The sequence below is a fragment of the Opisthocomus hoazin genome, chromosome 16, assembly GCF_030867145.1.
Source record: "Opisthocomus hoazin isolate bOpiHoa1 chromosome 16, bOpiHoa1.hap1, whole genome shotgun sequence".
NCBI lineage: Eukaryota > Metazoa > Chordata > Aves > Opisthocomiformes > Opisthocomidae > Opisthocomus > Opisthocomus hoazin.
This window is the reverse complement of record NC_134429.1, coordinates 12,724,667-12,742,391: the sequence shown is the minus strand read 5'-3', so window position 1 is coordinate 12,742,391 and position 17,725 is coordinate 12,724,667. Positions and strand designations below refer to the sequence as shown.

Genomic DNA, 17,725 nt, shown 5'->3' with positions numbered 1-17,725 from the left:
GGAAGAAGACCCAGGGACAATGCTTCCTGTGCCTTCAGGGCTGTGCTCTTTTCACGGGCGTTTATTTCCCAACTGCTGTCCTGCTTCACTTTTGTCTGCGTGTGGTTATGGGGAGGGATTTCTGTCAATTAGGTAATAATAATTACCTCTTCACTGCTGTTTGAACGTGTATGTGCAATGAGTTGGCTGGGTCTCGTACCATCTTTGTGGCGAGATGGCTCCCTTCCATAAGGTGCCTCCATTTGAAGAGCCTCTAGCCTTCTGGTTAGGTGCCTGTGCAAAGAAGTGAAGGTTGTCTCGGCTTTAGGGGATGTATTGGTGGGCTCATGCAGGGATGAGGGAAGCTGTGCTTGCTAGGCAGTGAGTAGTGGGAATTGGCCAGGGTTTCATCTCGAAGGTGGATGAAGAGAGACAGCAGCACTGGCAAAGTTGTTGGTCAGGAAAGGTATTGCAGTCATCTGGAACCAAATCTGAGCAAAGGAAAAGCAGAATGCAAAGTGTTCTGGGAGATGAGGGGATTAAATCCAGGGTAGTGAAACCTGAACTCAAGGTCAGACTTTGCAAAGCTCAAAAAAAGGTCTGAAAACTCCCCTTCTTCTATGGTCTTGGGTTTTGCATCTAATTGTTTGCACCAGTTGAGGTCTAGCCACATGGGTACCAAAGATGCTTTGCAAGACCAGGCCTGCAGATGAGAGAAGTTCAAAAAGGAGCCAGTCTCCTACACCATTTCATTTTCTCCAGGATTACAAGAAAATACTAGGTTTCCTTGAATCTCCTCTCTGGATTTGTAATGTCTGTGGGGCCTGAACCAAGCTGGGATTTGTAAAACGGATTTGAGATGTGGGATTGAAAAAGAGGGTCTCCCCTCTTTTCTCGTGTGCTGCAGGTTAGGATAAAGAAGTAAAGGGGTTGGGTGCCTTTCAGGGCAGCTGCTAAAGCTAGTAAAAATCACACTTAATAGTTTAATTTCCAATCAGATCCTCTCTGTGGTATTCTTTCTCCCCATGCAGTTTGACATGGGCTGGCTAGAGTTTTTCTGTGCAGTCCTTGGAAGTCAGGGTGTTGTGAAGGAGGCTCAGGATTGTTTTACAGGTCAAAAAAGAGAGAAAAAACGGAACAGGGAAAGGAGATTTAACAGAAAGACGGAAGTGTTAGACCCAGTAGGGATTTCATGGGTTTAATCACTTTTGTTGGGTCATAGGGTTACACTGAAATGGAGGTAGAGAAGAGAGAAAAAGAGGTGAAAAGGAGAACTGCTTTAAAGAAAGATGAAATTATTTAATGTGTCTGCATGTGAAAGATAAAGTTGGTGGCTTTGGTAGGGTGTTGGAGGGGCCACTGTAGAGGGCCAAGTGGGGAAGCAGAGATTAAACCATCTTACCTCTGCGGATGGAGTAATACAGCCTTTCCTTGTGCTTTCCTTCTGACAAGTCTTGTTATTGGACATTGTGGGGCATGATTCTGCATTTACCATCCTTTAAGAGTAATACTGACCCATGAGGTTGTGCGAGGACAAAAAGCTACAACCTAAACCAGACACTGCAGGGGCATTGCCACCCGTTCTATAACTAACAGGGTGTTTATTCGGAAGTCAGAATGAAGTCAGGGTGCTGAGTCTAAGTGCCCAGAACTGGAAAGTCATTTGGGGCTAACCCAGATCCCAGCACTTAGCAGATGTGTCTTTGTCCCTCTGCTTGCAGGCTTCAGGCATGTTCTTTGCATTGACTTTCTCACATCCTGCGTACACAGGCAACTAGTGCAGCAGCACTTCTGCTACATGAACACAGCGATACCAGGCAATGCTGAAACAGGAATATGACCCTCACGGTCTTGCACATTTTAGTGCCCGTTGCAGGCAGTCTCTTCCTCCGTATAGTCCTGTGGAAACTGGTGGAAGCTGATGGCTGTTGAACTTTAACTTTGCTCATTGACTGGGTCTTGTGTGCGCAGCAGTGCTCTTGTGTACATGCGTGCCTGTGTGTATGGCATCACTGGCTGTCAGATGTGGTCCATTGGCTATGGACCTGTGGCTATGGCTTGGTGCCTTCCTTTTCCACTGTGTTTCAAAGCAGTGCTGATTTGGTTTGAGCTGGACTCAGTACCTAGAACTTCCATGCTGCTGCCAGTGTACTGGCCTGTGCTGGCTCCCTGCGGACGAGTGTGCTTGCCCATGAGAGCTAGAGTGATTGGAAAAGATGATGAGGGAGGTTTGAAGGACTCCTGCACACAGTAAATCTTTACTCTGCAGGAGAAAGCAAGAGGGAGAGGAGGAGGAGTGCTGTGTCAGGCTGAAGCCTAAAGGAGCCCAAGCTGGCACGTCAGAGCAATCTTTATTTCCTCCTTTACACTGATATTGGGTGACCTCCAGATGTGTGTTGTTCCCCTCCTGGTGGCCTGTGAAACTGCCTGAGGGAGTAGGGAATGGAGGAGGGGAGAGACCCGAGGAAGGACAGCTTTTGTTAGTGCTTCCTCCCTGTGACCACATTCAGGTAGACTACCCTCTTCCTGCCGCTTCCCCAGACCATGCGCTGGAGAGCAGGCTTTCTCCCCTTCTCTGGAGCGCACATCAGGACAACAGCTCTTTCTGTCCTCAGTCCAAATCCCACTGGCTGTTCTTTACCCATTTTGCACCTGCATGGACTTTTCCTGTTCCTGGTCTTAGTGGAAGCTGTTCCTGGCTGCTCAGGAGGCTGCCTGTAGGTTCCCACAGCCCCTGCTGAACTGTGGCCCCTTTTCACGTGGAGAGTAGTAGCTCTCCAGTCACTGGGATTGAGAAGGAAGGGAGTAAGTTGGGTGAAAAGAACTCTTACAAAATTGTCAGGGAAGGGAGGGACTGCAACAGCTGTGGGGAGCTATCCTGTCTTTGCCTTCTCTTCTCCACTCCTTCCCCCACCACTCCTCACTGCCAAGCTTCTCGTGCGTATAGTCTTTGCTGCTCTTCCCCCGCCTTAATTTACCCCCACCTCTGCTGCTTTCCTTCTCTGCACTTTTCCATTCTACCCCCCTCCTGCTCCTCCCCATATGTTGTCTCGCCCTGTCTCCCTTACCCGTTTCACACCATGCTGTCCTGCCTACTCTCGGTCCCGCTGCTCACCAGCACACATGGCTTATCTCACATGTTTCTACCCCCCCTTACCCACGCAGACGCACTGCATCCGTCCTCTGTGCACCTCCTTCCATATACAAACACACACAAGGACAGAACTGTACAAACCTCGGCATATTGGCGTTGGTCTCACTTCCAGTAAAATTACTTTTTCTTCATATTAGGCCAAGGCAAGAGTGCAGAGACATTTATGAAACTTTGTTTAATGTACTGAAAAGCCATCGGCTAGAACATTTAGGAAATTGATTTTCCTGGCATTGATGAACTCTTTTTATTTTACCCCAGTATTAATTACTTTTTTTTTAAAACAAATTAATTTAAGAGTCGTAAAACCTAACAAGTGAGCCAAACGTCAGTAGATCATGTTCCCCCCTCCCCTTACTCCCCCTCCCCGCTACTAGTGCTGATATGGGAGGAGAAGAAAAATCAACGCCTTGCATGACTCTCTCACTTTGGTTCTCTGTAGGGGAAGCTTCATCGCTGCGAGATTATGCCGCAACCACCATGAATGAGTTCCTGGGCATGTTCGGCTATGATGATCAGAACATGCGGGATGAGCTGGCCCGCAAGATCAGCTTTGACAAGCTGAACGCTGCTACCTCAGAGGCCACTGCGAGTGCAGCCTCTCTCCTTGGCGAAGATGCCATGAGCAAACGAGCCCGCTTCTCCAAGTATGAGGAGTACATCCGCAAACTGAAAGCTGGAGAGCAGCTCTCTTGGCCCATGCACTTGGCCAAATCTGAGGAGTTGGGCTCCAAGCTGGGCAAAGAAACTTCCTCAGTGCTGGCACAGCCCATTCGGGTGCCAGGTCCGGATGCCTCCATGCTGACGGAGACCAAAGCCACCATCCTGCCGCTGCCCTCTCCCAGCAGTTCCCAGATGCAGGGCCTGATGTCACGGGCCTCCAAATATGACTTCTTCATTCAGAAGCTGAAGACAGGTGAGAGCATCAGGCCACAAAATGGCAACACCTACAAGAAGGCATCCAAGTATGACCTAGAAAACGTCAAGTACTTGCACCTTTTCAAGCCTGGAGAAGGAAGCCCAGATATGGGAGGAGCCATTGCCTTCAAGACAGGCAAAGTAGGCCGGCCTTCCAAGTATGATGTGAGGAACATTCAGAAGCTTACTCCAGTAAAAGCTCCGGTACCCAGCCTGGCCCCTGCTCCCGTCGCCAGTACCCCCAGCAGCACTCCTGTAGCTGGGCCAGAGCAGTCCGTCTCATTGCCATTCAACACTCCTGAGTACCTGAAATCAACTTTCTCCAAGACAGACTCCATCACAACTGGAACAGTCTCTACAGTAAAGTAAGTGTCCTCCCACTTCTCTTATCTTTGTATTAGTGGGGGATCATGCCTGAAGTCTGTGTGTAGATTGGTGGGCAGTTCCAGTTTGCATGAGGATGAATACTGCACTGTTCATGTGGTGTTTCTTTTTGCCCACTGTTGGAGTATCTGCTGCTCTGCTGCACCTTACATCTATATCTTACTTGCACTGAGGATGTGGCCTGCCATCAGCAGTCACAGTCATGAATCTAGAGCCTGCTAGCTCCTGGGTTTGCGTGTCAAAATGAAAGATGAGGGGACATGGTGCTGTCAGCACTCTAAGGTCAAGGTTGTAGCTATTTTACTTTCTTCTACTTTCGGTTCCCCAGATGTCCAGCTGTGTCTATAGGAGACCCTGATTCTTGCTTCCATTTCACTCAGTGGCAAAACTCTGCTGACTTCAGTGCTAGCAAGATGGGGCTTGTTTGTCCCAGAACTTGGAAGACATTTTGGTGCCTAATTCCTATCAGTTTTCGTAGGAGTTAGGCATATACATACTTCTGTAGGGCCAGGTCTGTGTCTTCTCAATTTGCTTGTTCCTTACACAAATAGAGGCGATTCAATTACCCCTCAGACTGGGCAAACTCATTAGCCCAATTACCACTAATAACCTCCTACACATACATTGCTGGCAATCTCTGCAATGATGCCATTGACTGAATGGAGATACCTGAAGGCCTTGCCAAACCTTGGATTACTTTTTAATGTGGCTTCCAGAGGTGGCAGCTGTAGAAAAGCTACAGATGTACATGAGGCTGCAAACAGGGAGGAAGGGAGGGGCTTCTCTGCTTGCTTGTCATGGTTTGGATTTACTTGTTTCTCACTGTGGACTTGGGGCTGTTGTGAGTCTTGAATCCCATAGGGTCATTTGCGATAGGTCTGGGACTTCTGGCCTGCACTTCTGTGACAAATGCCATCACATGCACCCTACTGCTTTGCCCTCTGCTAAGGAGGAAGGCTGTTTTATGTTTAATATGTGGATCTAGGAGGCCTTGGGCTGCATCCTCACTCGAATGGTCTTTGCAGTCTCAGGCAAGTCTGCATCCCCCACTTTCCATGTTTCTGCACCTGGAAGGCAGCATGAATGATACTTGTCTGCCACGCAAAACAGTCATCTCCCAACTGCCTAATGACAGATTTGGGAGCTCTATGGTTAAGGTGTATGGGAAAGGGCAAAGTATTATTAACGTTTGCATCTGGCCCCTGCTCAGGATGAACCCTGTATGTGCTCCAGACGGCAGGCAGGGACTCCTGTTACTGAAAAACACCGTGTTGTAAGGCACAGTGCCTTGTTGTGATGCGTGACTTGACCAGGGACTCTGTGCTGGAAGAGTGCGGAGCACTCAGCTGCCTGGAGTTCAGTTCCTGTCCTAGAGCTGTGCTTGGGGGGCTGTGAGCCTCTTCTTACCTGCTTTGCTATTGCACTGGGATCCCAGTTTGGTTTCCTTCTCTTGCTCATTTCCTGCCACTTGCAGATGTGGGTTTGCAGCACCATGGTGATCCCTCCTCTAGCCACAGGACTTCCTCAACTCCTCGTCATGATGCGGCTGCAACAGGAGTGGAGGTGTCCTTCAGCTGGGCACCTCCCAGTGTCCTGATCACACACTGGAGTACAGAAGGGGCTCTGGTCTCTTCTCCTGCAGACTGCTTACTAGATACAGGCTTTCATGATAAACGAAAGCAGCCCATTAATTATGCTGGTGGAGGAAGTGCTAACTGTGGTTTCTGGGACCTGCCTTTCCATTCACAGTCCCCACTGGGACCAAATAGCCTGGCAGGAATTACCCCTAACTCTCACACATGTGCACATATACCCTAGCCGTGGGTTTAAACTCTCTAACGTCTAATGCTATTAACCTGCCCTGAACTAATCTACCTCCTTCAAGTGAATTCTGTGTGAAAGTATCCTTGTTTAAACCAGGCTACAGAGCTGTTACGAGTAGGAGTGGAGGTTGAGTGTGGGCAAAACCGAGCAGAAAGGCAGCGTACAGCCTGTCTGGGATTGCGCTGATATGTGACCATCACTTGGTAGGCTGGAGTCTGGCCCTGTATCTCTTTTTCCTCTTGCTGAACTCACTGAGGATGTGATTTTTGTCTGCTTCCTAATAATGTTAAGTAACCCAGGCTTATGTGACAGTTGGGTGCAGTTGGGTTGGTTTTCTCATTGATTAAAATACGTAAATAGCTTTGCTGCCCTGCCTGTCTGTTGGAGTTGGGGTATCTGTGTGGAAAAAGAGGCAATTGAAGCCCCACGGAGGAGGCTGTAGCCATGTTGCCAGGACCGGGTAGGCATGCGCGGTGCCTGCCAGCCATGGGCAATGCGCAGTAGCTCCCAGCGTGCCCGAAGCACAGCGACTCTGCTCCCACAGTTGAGCCTAGGGCAGACCTGTCTCAATGGCCCTTCCGTGCACGTAAGGGCAGTGTTGTAAGGTTCTGTAGGGAGGTGTTTGTTTTCATGTGGCCATCACTTGTTTGTGTGTGAGCATTTAGGTTTTTTTCTGTGAAAAGAGGTTTTCACGGTTGGTCTTCTCAGTGTCTCCAGCAAACTGAACCGAGTTCTGCAAAGAGGGAGCATGCAGGAGGGGCGGTAGGTGGACTGTATGGGTCCCTAGGAAAAGAAGGTGCAGGATTTGAAGAGTAAGGGGGAGGGAGGTTAAACCTATGGGTGTCCTTGCCGAGTTCTCTCCTCTGATGTGTCAGTGGTGTGTGAGAGAAACAAGGAGCTTAGACTGTGCCCTGTTGCTGCCTGCTAACCGGCTCTGCCCTCTGTGTTTCTCATTAGGAATGGATTACCCACTGACAAACCAGCTGTCAGCGAAGACGTAAATATTTACCAGAAGTATATTGCCAGGTAGGCAAAACTCTTCACTTTCTTGGGGAGAGGGCTGGAAGGAAGAGGGTGGAGTGGTGGTGGGAGAGATGAGGTCTTGTCCATCTGGAGCAAGTGCTTAAACCAGTCATTGGCACTTCCATTTCCCTCTGGCATCTGTACTTGCTCTGTTCCCCTGCTTGGGAGAGCAGTAGCTGTGAGAGGTGTACAGGCATGCCAAGAGTGTGCTCCGCTCCCCAGAGCTGTTAGACGTTGTGACAAATAGTGGAAAAATGTTACACTGCAGAAGCCCAGAATTTAAATGGGCGCCCTGTCTCTGGAGTGTCGTTCTTTCTGTCCGTTGCTGTTCTGTCTCCAGCCTTTTTCCCCTATCCTGTCTAGTGCCTGCAGCAGGCAGGTGGAGGTCATCTCACCTCTGAGAATCCAGGCTGGAGGAATTCACAAGTGACTGGAGTTTAGGCAGGTCTTGGCATCAATGTGGGATGTGTATCCTGGAAAATTTTGCAGCTCATTTATATGAGAAACTGAATAAGGTGCAGACTAGGGCACCTTACCACAGCTGTGGGCAAGCTTAGGTCAGGAATGAGCGATGCTGAGAGGGAGGCCAAGGCTGTTGTGGTAAGACAGAGTAACGCCATGAGGGCCAGAGGGACAGAGGAGATCATTGTGTAACCCCTGCCTGTTCTGTGGCTCACAATGCAAAGGGTCCATCAGGCTTTGCCCCTGGCCCACTGACTCCTCCATCTGCTATGTGAGAAAGCTCACTGTGAAAGCCCCTTGTGTACAGAAAGACACCAGTCAGGGAAGCAAGCAAACCCTTCTCTCCAGAGATAAAACTGAAGGGTTTGTTCCCATGAGCACTTGGGCATTTATTAACAAGAGGGGAGGGAGATGTGTACTCTGCTTTCCCACCATGCCAGAGTCTCCAGAGAGTCTCTGGTGGGAGGCAGGCAGCTGCTAGGAAGGTGCAAGGGAAGATCCTGGCACATCAGCGGAGGAAAGGGTGGGAGCAGTGCTCGCCCTTGCTGGAGAGTGGAACCAGAGGTGATTTCCTTTCCTCCCTTTTGCCCAAATCCCTGACGTAGGAGGGGGCAGAAGCACACATGGGAAGAGGACAGCTGCACCATCACATGCCGTTCCTCAAGCAGCAATGCCTCTATTGTGGCAACTCACTGCATCCTGGGAGAGTAGAAGAATGAAAGCAGGGGTTTAAGCCCATCTTTGCGTGGGCCAGAAGGAGCAGCACCCTTTTATTGCTGAGATTGCAGGAATCGCAGAGGTTGCAGCGAGAGGGGTCATGCCACCCTTTCTGTCCCCAGTTTGCCTCTCAAGCAGGGAACTGCACAAACACTTCACCCACATCCACTCTTCGTAGCGCTCTGCAAGCCCCTTCTCCTGGGTCAGGCAGGTAACTGAGGGAGGCTTGTGAGGTAGCGAAGGGACACCACATCCTGCTTAAAAAGCTCCACAAGCCGCCCGTTGGCAGCACAGCCACTTCCCTTCAATTTACACACAATTTTAAAAACAGTTTAAAGTCTTAAAATCAAGGGGTGGGGGAGAAGAGAGACACGACACTGTATGTCTGTACTGCATAATTAGCTTAATGAGTTTGCCAAAGCCACTGCCAAAAGCTGCCCAGGGATAATCCATTCTCTCACACAACAAAACAAAACCTCTTACTTAGCTAGTTTAGGTTGGGTTGTTTCCCCCCCCCCCCGCCCCGTATATTTATAATTAAAAAAAAAAAAAGACCACAGAAAAAATTATTATTATTATTATTAGTGCCTCAGCAGATGGTGCTTCTGGCAGCACTTGCTTAAATATTTATTTCTGTGTGGGTTTCCTCCCCCCTTGTAATTGGGGTGGGTTTTTTTTTCTTCCTTCTTTCACATCGTCGTTACAGGGTAATGAGTCTGTAAACACTCTCTAAGCATGCTGACTTCTTTATTTATTATTTTTATTATTATTTATTTATCTTGGTTTTTCTTTCTAACTCCTGCCAGATCAAGGCTAGTTCTTTCTGGCCAAAAAAAAAAAAAAAGTGAACAGATTAAAGTAAGGGGAGGGGGTTGTTCTTGTGAAAATGAATCTGTGTGCCTCTATGGGCAATTTGGGAGTTTGGTTTTGCATATCAGTGTGATTAAATGGTCTGTGAGTTTGCTGTTTTCAGGTGTGTTTGTGTCTGTTCGTGTGCATGGAAATTGTGGGTACGTTCATGTAAATTAAGAAGGGTGTTGATGCACCTTAGAGTACGTGCATGTAAATGTGCGCGTGTGTATACGTGTAAGTGTGTGGTGTGTAAGCTTTCCTGTTATGAAAAAGCTAAACAGATGCTGTGCTTTAAAAATTAATAGCTTTGAACTGTTTCAAGTGTCAGAAGAAACACAGGATGAATATAACCCTTTAGGAGCCTAACCTTACAGACTGAAGGAGCAGAATTTCCCCTTTGTGCTGTGTCTGCCGCTTCCCTCCTTCCCCAGGCACAGGGTTTGGTAGAACACTTGCCTCTCCCTTCCTGCACTGTAGACACCACATACACACACCTTTCCGTGGCACGTGGAAAGGAGGGTAGGAGTTTGAAGTGCTAGAGTGCTTGTTTAGCTGTTGCTTTTAAAGCTGAGCCTGTGAGTTACTCCTGCTTGGATGCTTGTAGTAACTCATCGCGTACAGTCAGATCTCTTTGGTGTCTGGCCCTTCTTTTACTGCGGTTGGCATCTCTGGTCATTTTGCCTCCTTGCTTTCGATAATATTTTGGACTGCTTTGCTTCAAAGGTGTATATTTATCAGCGAGGTGTTTATCTTCCCCTTCTCTCTGCCTGGCCTGTGCTCCACAGTTCTCCAGCCCTGCACAGTCCTGCGCTCTCTCTTCCCCATCTCATCAGTGGAAGAGGGAAGAAGCTTTCCACAGAGCGATTTCTTTCCTTAAAGCTGCTGGTGGTGCTGCCGACACAAAGCCCTGGACTAGCAGGACCAGTCAGTTCGATCTGCTGCCGAGCTGCGTGTGCCTGGTGAAGGCGACGGGGACTCAGGCTGCTGCCTGTGCCCTGCACTAGCCTCACAGTTGCCCAGGCGCTGAGCAGGAATCTCTTCCTCTGCTTTCAGTTCCACACCTTTGTTTGTGCAGCCAGCCTTGCTGTTTGCCTTGTGGTTTGTTTCTTCTCCGCTGCTGAGGTTTGTTCCAGTTTCTCAATCACCTGTTCTGACGTGATCCTGATTTCCTGCAGTATTTCTTCTCCTTCCCCAGGGAAAGGCATGTCTGCTCCTGGCATCTGTCCCTGTCTCCCTTTGTGAATGCTGAGGCAAAGAAGTCATTTAATTTTTTAGCAATGTCTATCTTTTCTGTCAATTAAGTTCCCTTTCCATCTCCTAGAGGCCCTGCTGTCTCCACAGTTGACCTCCTCTTCCTTACTGTGCTGCAGAAATGCCTTATTTAGTACTGCTTTTCATCCCGACTTTTTCTATCCTGTAGCTTAACGTTACCTCACCTTATGACCATCCAGAAACTTCCCTGCTCCTGCCCTGTTCCTTGATTGCCCCAGGACACCCTCACTCCTCTCATTTTTCCTTTTTACCCATCGCCCGTCCTTGTTTCTTTCCCCTGCCCTTTATCATACGCACTCCTGCTGTGTTTAGCGCTAAGTGACGTGAGGAACCTTTGAGGAACCTTTGAGCAGATGGTACTTTATCTTTGAATGTTTCCCCTCTGAGTCCCCTTCTCTCCACTGTTTTTCCCTTTCAAGCTCTGCAGCTCTTCCAGGGTCCTCTAGAATATACATCAGAGAGTTCTTCGCACTGATTAGCCTGTTACTGGATTGTCCCCTTTTGCCAATTACTGATGTGTCTATCAGTCAATACATTCTGTGTACTGCCTGTTTGTATGTAGATACTATATGGCATTTCTGCCTCTCTGGGTTTTTTCCCCACCCTGTATGTCAGGAGTTTCCAGATTTGCTGTGTGGAATGCTCAGTGGTGGCCTGCAGAAATGGATTGGGTGCATGTTGTTGGCTGTTGATTCTTGTGTTCTGCTTTTAATTGCACTCAGAGGCAGGCTGGAAACCCTGTTCTTTTGCATTGCACCATTTTTTTGTTGTGAGCAAATAGTGTATCCACATGGAAAATAATGATTATCAGGGCTGTCATGCATGGGAGAAGATGCACACACAGGGCTGAGATGGTCTGCCTGTGATGCTTTGTTCTGTTCCTGTTGATCCATCTCACCCAGCTTTCCGTTCATCTGTCCATCCTATTGAAAATTTCCGTGTAATCCTGCCATGATCATGCTCCATCTGTGTGGCTTACCATGTAATCCACTGGTTCGCAGTCTTCTCTGTAGTGTGACACCATACTGTGATGAAAAAGTCGTGAGACAGAACTCATACAAACAAATGAATGCCTGAGCTTTTCTGAGGTCCTACTAGGTGGGCATATACCTAGCATTTAGAATCCGTGTTTGACCAACGTTTATTTGTCGTCTTCTGGCATGGGAGATTTCTAAACTCACTGCTGTGGTATCTAAACTCACACTTGAGAATTTCAGAATTGTAAAATACTTAATCCAAGGAACCCTCCTTTCTTACTCTTCTCCAAGTAAGCAACTTAGATAATGGAGATGAATTTCAAAGGGAAAGACAGACAGACTAGGGATGTAAAAGACCTGAACAATCCTGCTCAAGAAGCACCTTTAAATAGTGACAAATAAGAAAAGGAAGGTGGGAGGGTCACCATCCTTGGAGGGGATAAAGGAGGTGGGGTTTAGTGCCATAAATATGTGGGATGAAAGCAGGAAGGGGACTTCCTTGCCTTGTACCTTACTTACAGGCATGACTATCAGGACACTGTTTTATTCTCTCTCCCTTCGTTCTTCTGTCCTCCTCTTACGTTTGCAGGTTCTCTGGCAGTCAGCATTGTGGACACATACACTGTGCATACCAGTATCGCGAACATTACCACTGCCTTGACCCAGAGTGCAACTACCAGGTAAAAGAATGGTAAAAAGTTGGCAGCACAGCTACCTGAATGCAAAGGGCGAGATGCGTGTCCTCCTGTGCTTTCCTCCCCGTGCACACACATGCCTCTTCACTTTTCTGCTCTGGATCAGGGCAGGATACATTTTGAACTTGCTAGAATCCTATTTAGTTCCCCTTTAACCCAATCTAACACCATTTAACCAAACCCAGACCACTATACCAAAGAGCAGAATGTAAATCGGCTCACGTCAGTGGGAACTACTCCAGATTTGCATTAGTGAAACCAGGAGAATAAATTCTAGTGTGTTACAAATTGTGCCTGAAACTAGGGAACGCTGATCTGTTAGTCTCTCTCTCCCTCCTGCTGCCTGAGTGACATTGTAGCAGCAGTATCTGCATCAAAACACCCAGTAAGACCAGCAGCAGTCCGGGATTTGTGGGGAAAGCGTGGGGGCAGGAGCATGTGCAATGCTGTAATTACTGGGAGTATTGCCAGGGTAGCGACGTCAAGCCAGCCGAGTCACGTGCTGTGTTTGTTTACCCTCTTCCCAGGTCTGTGAGCTTGACACTGCCATTTCTGTGGTCAGGCTGCGTGCATGTAAGCGGGAATCCCAGAGTTTGCCTCTGCTGTGCATCAGAGACAACTTCAGCCCTACCCCAGGAGACCTTTGGGTCTCAAAGGAATGAGGCTGACCACAGCAGAGGAAGTTGATCCGGATCTGCTGAGCTTGGCTATGGGCTTCTATTGATCACAGGAGAGTTTGTCTCTGGGACGTACGTAGTGGTCCTCCTAGCCGAGCATTTGGTAATCGAGATGTCTGTCCCAACTGTGACACAGATATCTCTGCAGCAGAAAGAGAGAAACACAAAGGATGGAAAGACAGGAAAACCCATTATTATGATTGGCCTCATGATTATTTCCTAAGGAGTCTGGAAGCTGCTTGCAAAGGAGCTGTCTGGTCTCACAGGGAATAAGGTTTTAGGCTGCTTTTTAAAATGCAAATTATTTTATGGCTGAGATATATTTTAGAATAAGTAACGCTCTGTAATAAGTGGGCACAAATTAACAATGATTGGCAATAGCAATCCTGTGTGTACGCTCTGGGAAATCATACCTCCAGCCTCTAAGGGATTCCTGTTGAAATCTATATCCATATATTCCCATGCCAATACCAACAAGATTGATCAGGATTGATACTATAGGAGGAAAAAGTAGAAGCGATAATCATTTGTTTCCTATGAGGGAGACTAGAAAAGTTGTTAAACATTAGAATACAGGCCTTTTCAATTACTCCTCAAAATAAATGGATATTGATTTATTTAAAAAAAAACAAAACAGATTTACTTTCCCACCTTCACTGTTAAATATTGATGTCTGTGGGAAATAGAAATGAAAAGCTTCATTTTAAAGGCACTTAGCCTGCTCTCACAGCGGGGTACCCCTTCATTACTTCAAGCAGGTAGAGGATGAACAGGATATTCTGGTCATACAGATTTAGCCCTGAGCTCTACTACCATCTTCTTCTGTGACTGGAAGAGAGTTCTGTGTCTCTGTTTTCCTAATAAAGCTGTCCTGCCATGTAGGGGAGGCAGAAGACTTAGAATGGGAAGATACTATGAAAGACCAGAGTGTTTTTCCCAGTTTCTAGCCTGACATGAATGTGGCAGACAGTGTCTTGCTAACCACTACAGTGAGTGATTTGGAAGCTTGGATTACTCTCTTGTAGGCTGTTTAGTTCACTGGTTTGCTTTCTAACTATAGCAGTTCTTGAGATAGCAGAAGCTAAAATTACGTTACAAGAATTGCAGTCTTAAAGCTGCAGGGAGAGCATTCTGGACATCACCCCAGTGTCATGTTTACAACTTTTCATGTGTAGATACTATCCCTTTGCCAAGAAGATATCTGCACACAATTCCTTAATAATGTGACTCTCTTGGGGTGATTACTGCTGAGCTTTAAACTCTGGGTACCAAAAGTTTATTAACAACAACAATAAAAAAAATGACCCTGCCCCCAGGATTACTCACCCACTCCCATCACGTGTGTCTCACTGTCTGTCTCTGTATCTCTCCAGAGATTCACTAGTAAACAGGATGTGATTCGGCATTACAACATGCACAAGAAACGTGATAATTCCCTCCAGCACGGCTTCATGCGCTTCAGCCCCTTGGATGACTGTAGCGTGTACTATCACGGCTGCCACCTGAATGGGAAAAGCACACACTACCACTGCATGCAGGTAACAGCTGGACTGGGGAATAGGTGGTAGCACACGAGGCGAGTGAAGAGCTATTGTTGGAGCTGTGGCCTTTTTGGGGTGGACTGAAAGGATTCTCGTGTTCAGGCAGCCCAACACTCCCTTGTTAGAGAGCAAGGGGCCGTCCTGAGGCGAAGGATGCCTTTCTTGCTCCCTTGTGATTCAGACACCTCTTTGAAGAGTCTGTGCCCTGTCCTCACTGCACTTGCCTTGCCAAGTGTTGGGAAGGGCAAAGGGAAGCCCTGTTCTCTGTTTTTAGATACCTTGTGCACACAGTCAGGCAAAGCAGGTCTAAAGGTTTTCTCACAGTCTTGGGCTTCACTTACAAACAAGTCCCATTCTCTGAGATTCAGGGACCTCTCTGCGATGCTGCTGCTCTGCCTCTATTCAAATCTGATCTGTCACTGCCTGGAAATCAGACTTTTCTGTGACACATCTGCCCTTTAACACTGGGTTAATTTCCTCCATAATCAATTTCTAAAGTAATTAAACTTTAATGTCACGTATCTAGACTTAACACCCCTGGTTCTTCATCTCCTTCACCAGTGGTACTTGTCTGTGGTGTAGACTGGGAGCTTTGTTTCAAGAGCCAGCCAGGCTTCAACAGCAGCGTAACCAGGGTTGGACTTGCTGCATAGATGTAACTGTGACGCCTTTACTAGTTTTAGACGTGGATGCACCAGGTTGTTTGTGTCTTACCCGGATCATTCTTCAGATTAGAGGGTTTGATACGTACTTGCTTCATTAGAATTGTGGCCTAAACCATTGCCATGAGAATGTGCTGTAGTGACAAACAGAATAATCGGGCAACCCTTGGTGAAAGCGTTTCTGTTCTGAAAACTCAGGTCTCACTTCCTGCCCTATCCTGGCAGTTTAAGACCCCAGATAGAGTCACAAGGCCTTAATCACATGCTTAAATGCTTTGCTGGGATAGAGTTCAGCATATGTTTAACTTGAAGTCAGGTAAGCTTTCTGAAGTCAATGGGGCTTAAGCACATACTTGGATGTTAGGCATGCACTCAAGTACTGTCCTGAATAGGGGTTGGTGTAAGCGTGTGCTTACAACGTTTGATAAATTGGGAACTTCATGTGACTTTCTCTTGAGGACATTTTCTGTTATGCTTCCATAATATTGATTGTTTAGTTTCTTCAGTTGAGCAGGATGGGTTTTGTTTGATTTTTTTTTTAGAGTATGAGGAGTGTTTCACAGCTTTAAGTCACTCCAAGTTCGAATAGAGACCCTCGTTTACACAACTATATATGGGTAATTCCATCTTGTGCCCACTGTCTCCCAGTAAAATAATGCCCGTGTAAGCAGGGTCTTACAGGAAAGGTGTCTGAATATAAACTCCCAATTAAAGAAAATACTGCTTAAATGGCAGAATTTGTGCCATCCATCTCATGGGGTTTTTTTCTTTATGTCCATAATTGGTGTGGATAAAATTCAGTTAGTTGTTTATATAAACTGACATTTTTTTAGGCTTTAGCACCAAGAGCTACATTGCAAATTATTCCTAAGGAGGTTTTTGTTTAATTCTTTTTTTTAATGCCATGCAGGGTCTGTCTTTTTTCAAGGTGTCAGTGCGGAGAGAGAGAGACTCTTTTATATTGGAAATAGCTGGAGATCCTTTTTTATTTTTTTTTCTGCGTATTTGTCATGGGTTTTGTTATTGCCTGTTTGAATCAACCTGGGCTGAACTAAGAGGTGGTGTTTTCGTTCTCTTCACTTCTGAGATGGTGCAGGCATTGGCACACGTTGTGCTAGAGAAGAAAAGAAAAAAAAAAGTCCTCCCTCAGCAGGGATGAGGACGTTTTCAGATTCCAGTGTTTTTTTACTCAATATGGCAAAGTTGCCCGCTTTACCCAGAGGAAGGCAGGTTTCAGGCATTCCGTCCTCGTCACACCATTCCCATTTGCTGCACGAGTTTAACATTATTGAAGTGGTAATCTTGAACACTGACAGGGAAAAAAAGTTACTGGTTTGCTAAGATCAGCTGAACATAGGGTTTATGCTTTGCTAGAATGAAACCCATATAATACAAGCTCAAAAGATTGGCCTCATGTTGCACCACTGCGCATTACCTCCCAGAAGGACTAAAGAGGTAAATCAGTCATTCCCACTCAGTTTTGTATTCCCCAATAGATGGAAGTTCTACTTCGTTCTGTGTCGCTCCAAGGTAACAAAAAGTAACGGCATTTGTCAGTGTTCTTTTCTCCTTAAGAGCAAGAACCCTGCTTGCTGCCTCCCTAAGCAGGCATGATTATCTGTAGCTGGTCTTTCATCCCTTTGCATCCTCCCCTTTTTTTCTTACTGTTTCATGCCCAGAGAGTTGGTGGGTTTTTTCACAACTTCTCTATCAGTCTTTAGATTGGGAATGAAAGTGATGACTTAATACTCCTAGGAGAAGTGCACAAATGGAACTATTACATGAATATGTGCTGCTCATTTGTTTATTATTGCTGGTAACAATGGTAGGCTGTTAAAACAGTGTGCTGACGACTCCCTGCTTTCGTCTGGGGTAGGTGGGTTGTAACAAGGTCTATACAAGCACCTCTGACGTGATGACCCATGAGAACTTTCACAAGAAGAACACGCAGCTCATCAATGACGGGTTTCAGCGGTTCCGTGCCACGGAGGACTGCGGCACTGTGGAATGCCAGTTCTACGGGCAGAAAACCACTCACTTTCACTGCAGGTGAGACAGCAGGGAAGGGGAGGAATCCTGCCTCAGAGTTGCATGGTCTGTTTGCCGCCTCCTGCCACATCATAAATTCAGGAGTCTACACAGGGACTTGATTTTCTCTGCTGTGACCTTCTCAGTACTGCTCTTGAGAGAACTTGTGCTCCAGGGCAGATGTGATTTCCAGGATCTTGCCACAGACCACTCTGAAGGCAGGAGTAGGATCTGAGGAAAGGGTACCCGCTAGAAAATACATCCTAGAATCATGTGGGAAAGAGATCACAGTGCTCTTCAGAGTTCAGCTGAAGTAGGCCATTAAAATACTGCTAATGGCACTTCCATGCTAGAGTTCTCTCTCTAGCCAACAGTCAGCCAGCTCATCCCTTTCAGGGCCAGACTCTGCCTTCTGTACACAAGTGCTCTTCTATTGATTTCTTATGTTCTCAGAAAGAGTAGGAAAGCACAGTTTGTACCTTAGTCCCCTTTAGCTGCTGTTTTGGCTGGAACTTTTAGTGATGGGTGCCTGCATCCCCATGTTATTGTGCCTGTTCCTCAGA

The 17,725-nt window shown here is 47.0% G+C and overlaps 1 protein-coding gene across 7 annotated transcripts in view; it reads left to right on the top strand.

Annotated features, from left to right (window-relative positions):
* The window catches only part of CASZ1 (castor zinc finger 1), a 238,920-nt gene that overhangs the window by 194,689 nt on the left and 26,506 nt on the right, over positions 1-17,725 (top strand). For all 7 annotated transcript variants that reach the window (XM_075437527.1, XM_075437529.1, XM_075437532.1 and 4 more), the window contains exons 5-9: positions 3,573-4,413; positions 7,214-7,282; positions 12,149-12,239; positions 14,305-14,469; positions 17,011-17,183. In XM_075437527.1, coding sequence (XP_075293642.1) covers positions 3,573-4,413; positions 7,214-7,282; positions 12,149-12,239; positions 14,305-14,469; positions 17,011-17,183 — 1,339 coding nt within the window. The remainder of the gene's footprint in view (positions 1-3,572; positions 4,414-7,213; positions 7,283-12,148; positions 12,240-14,304; positions 14,470-17,010; positions 17,184-17,725) is intronic.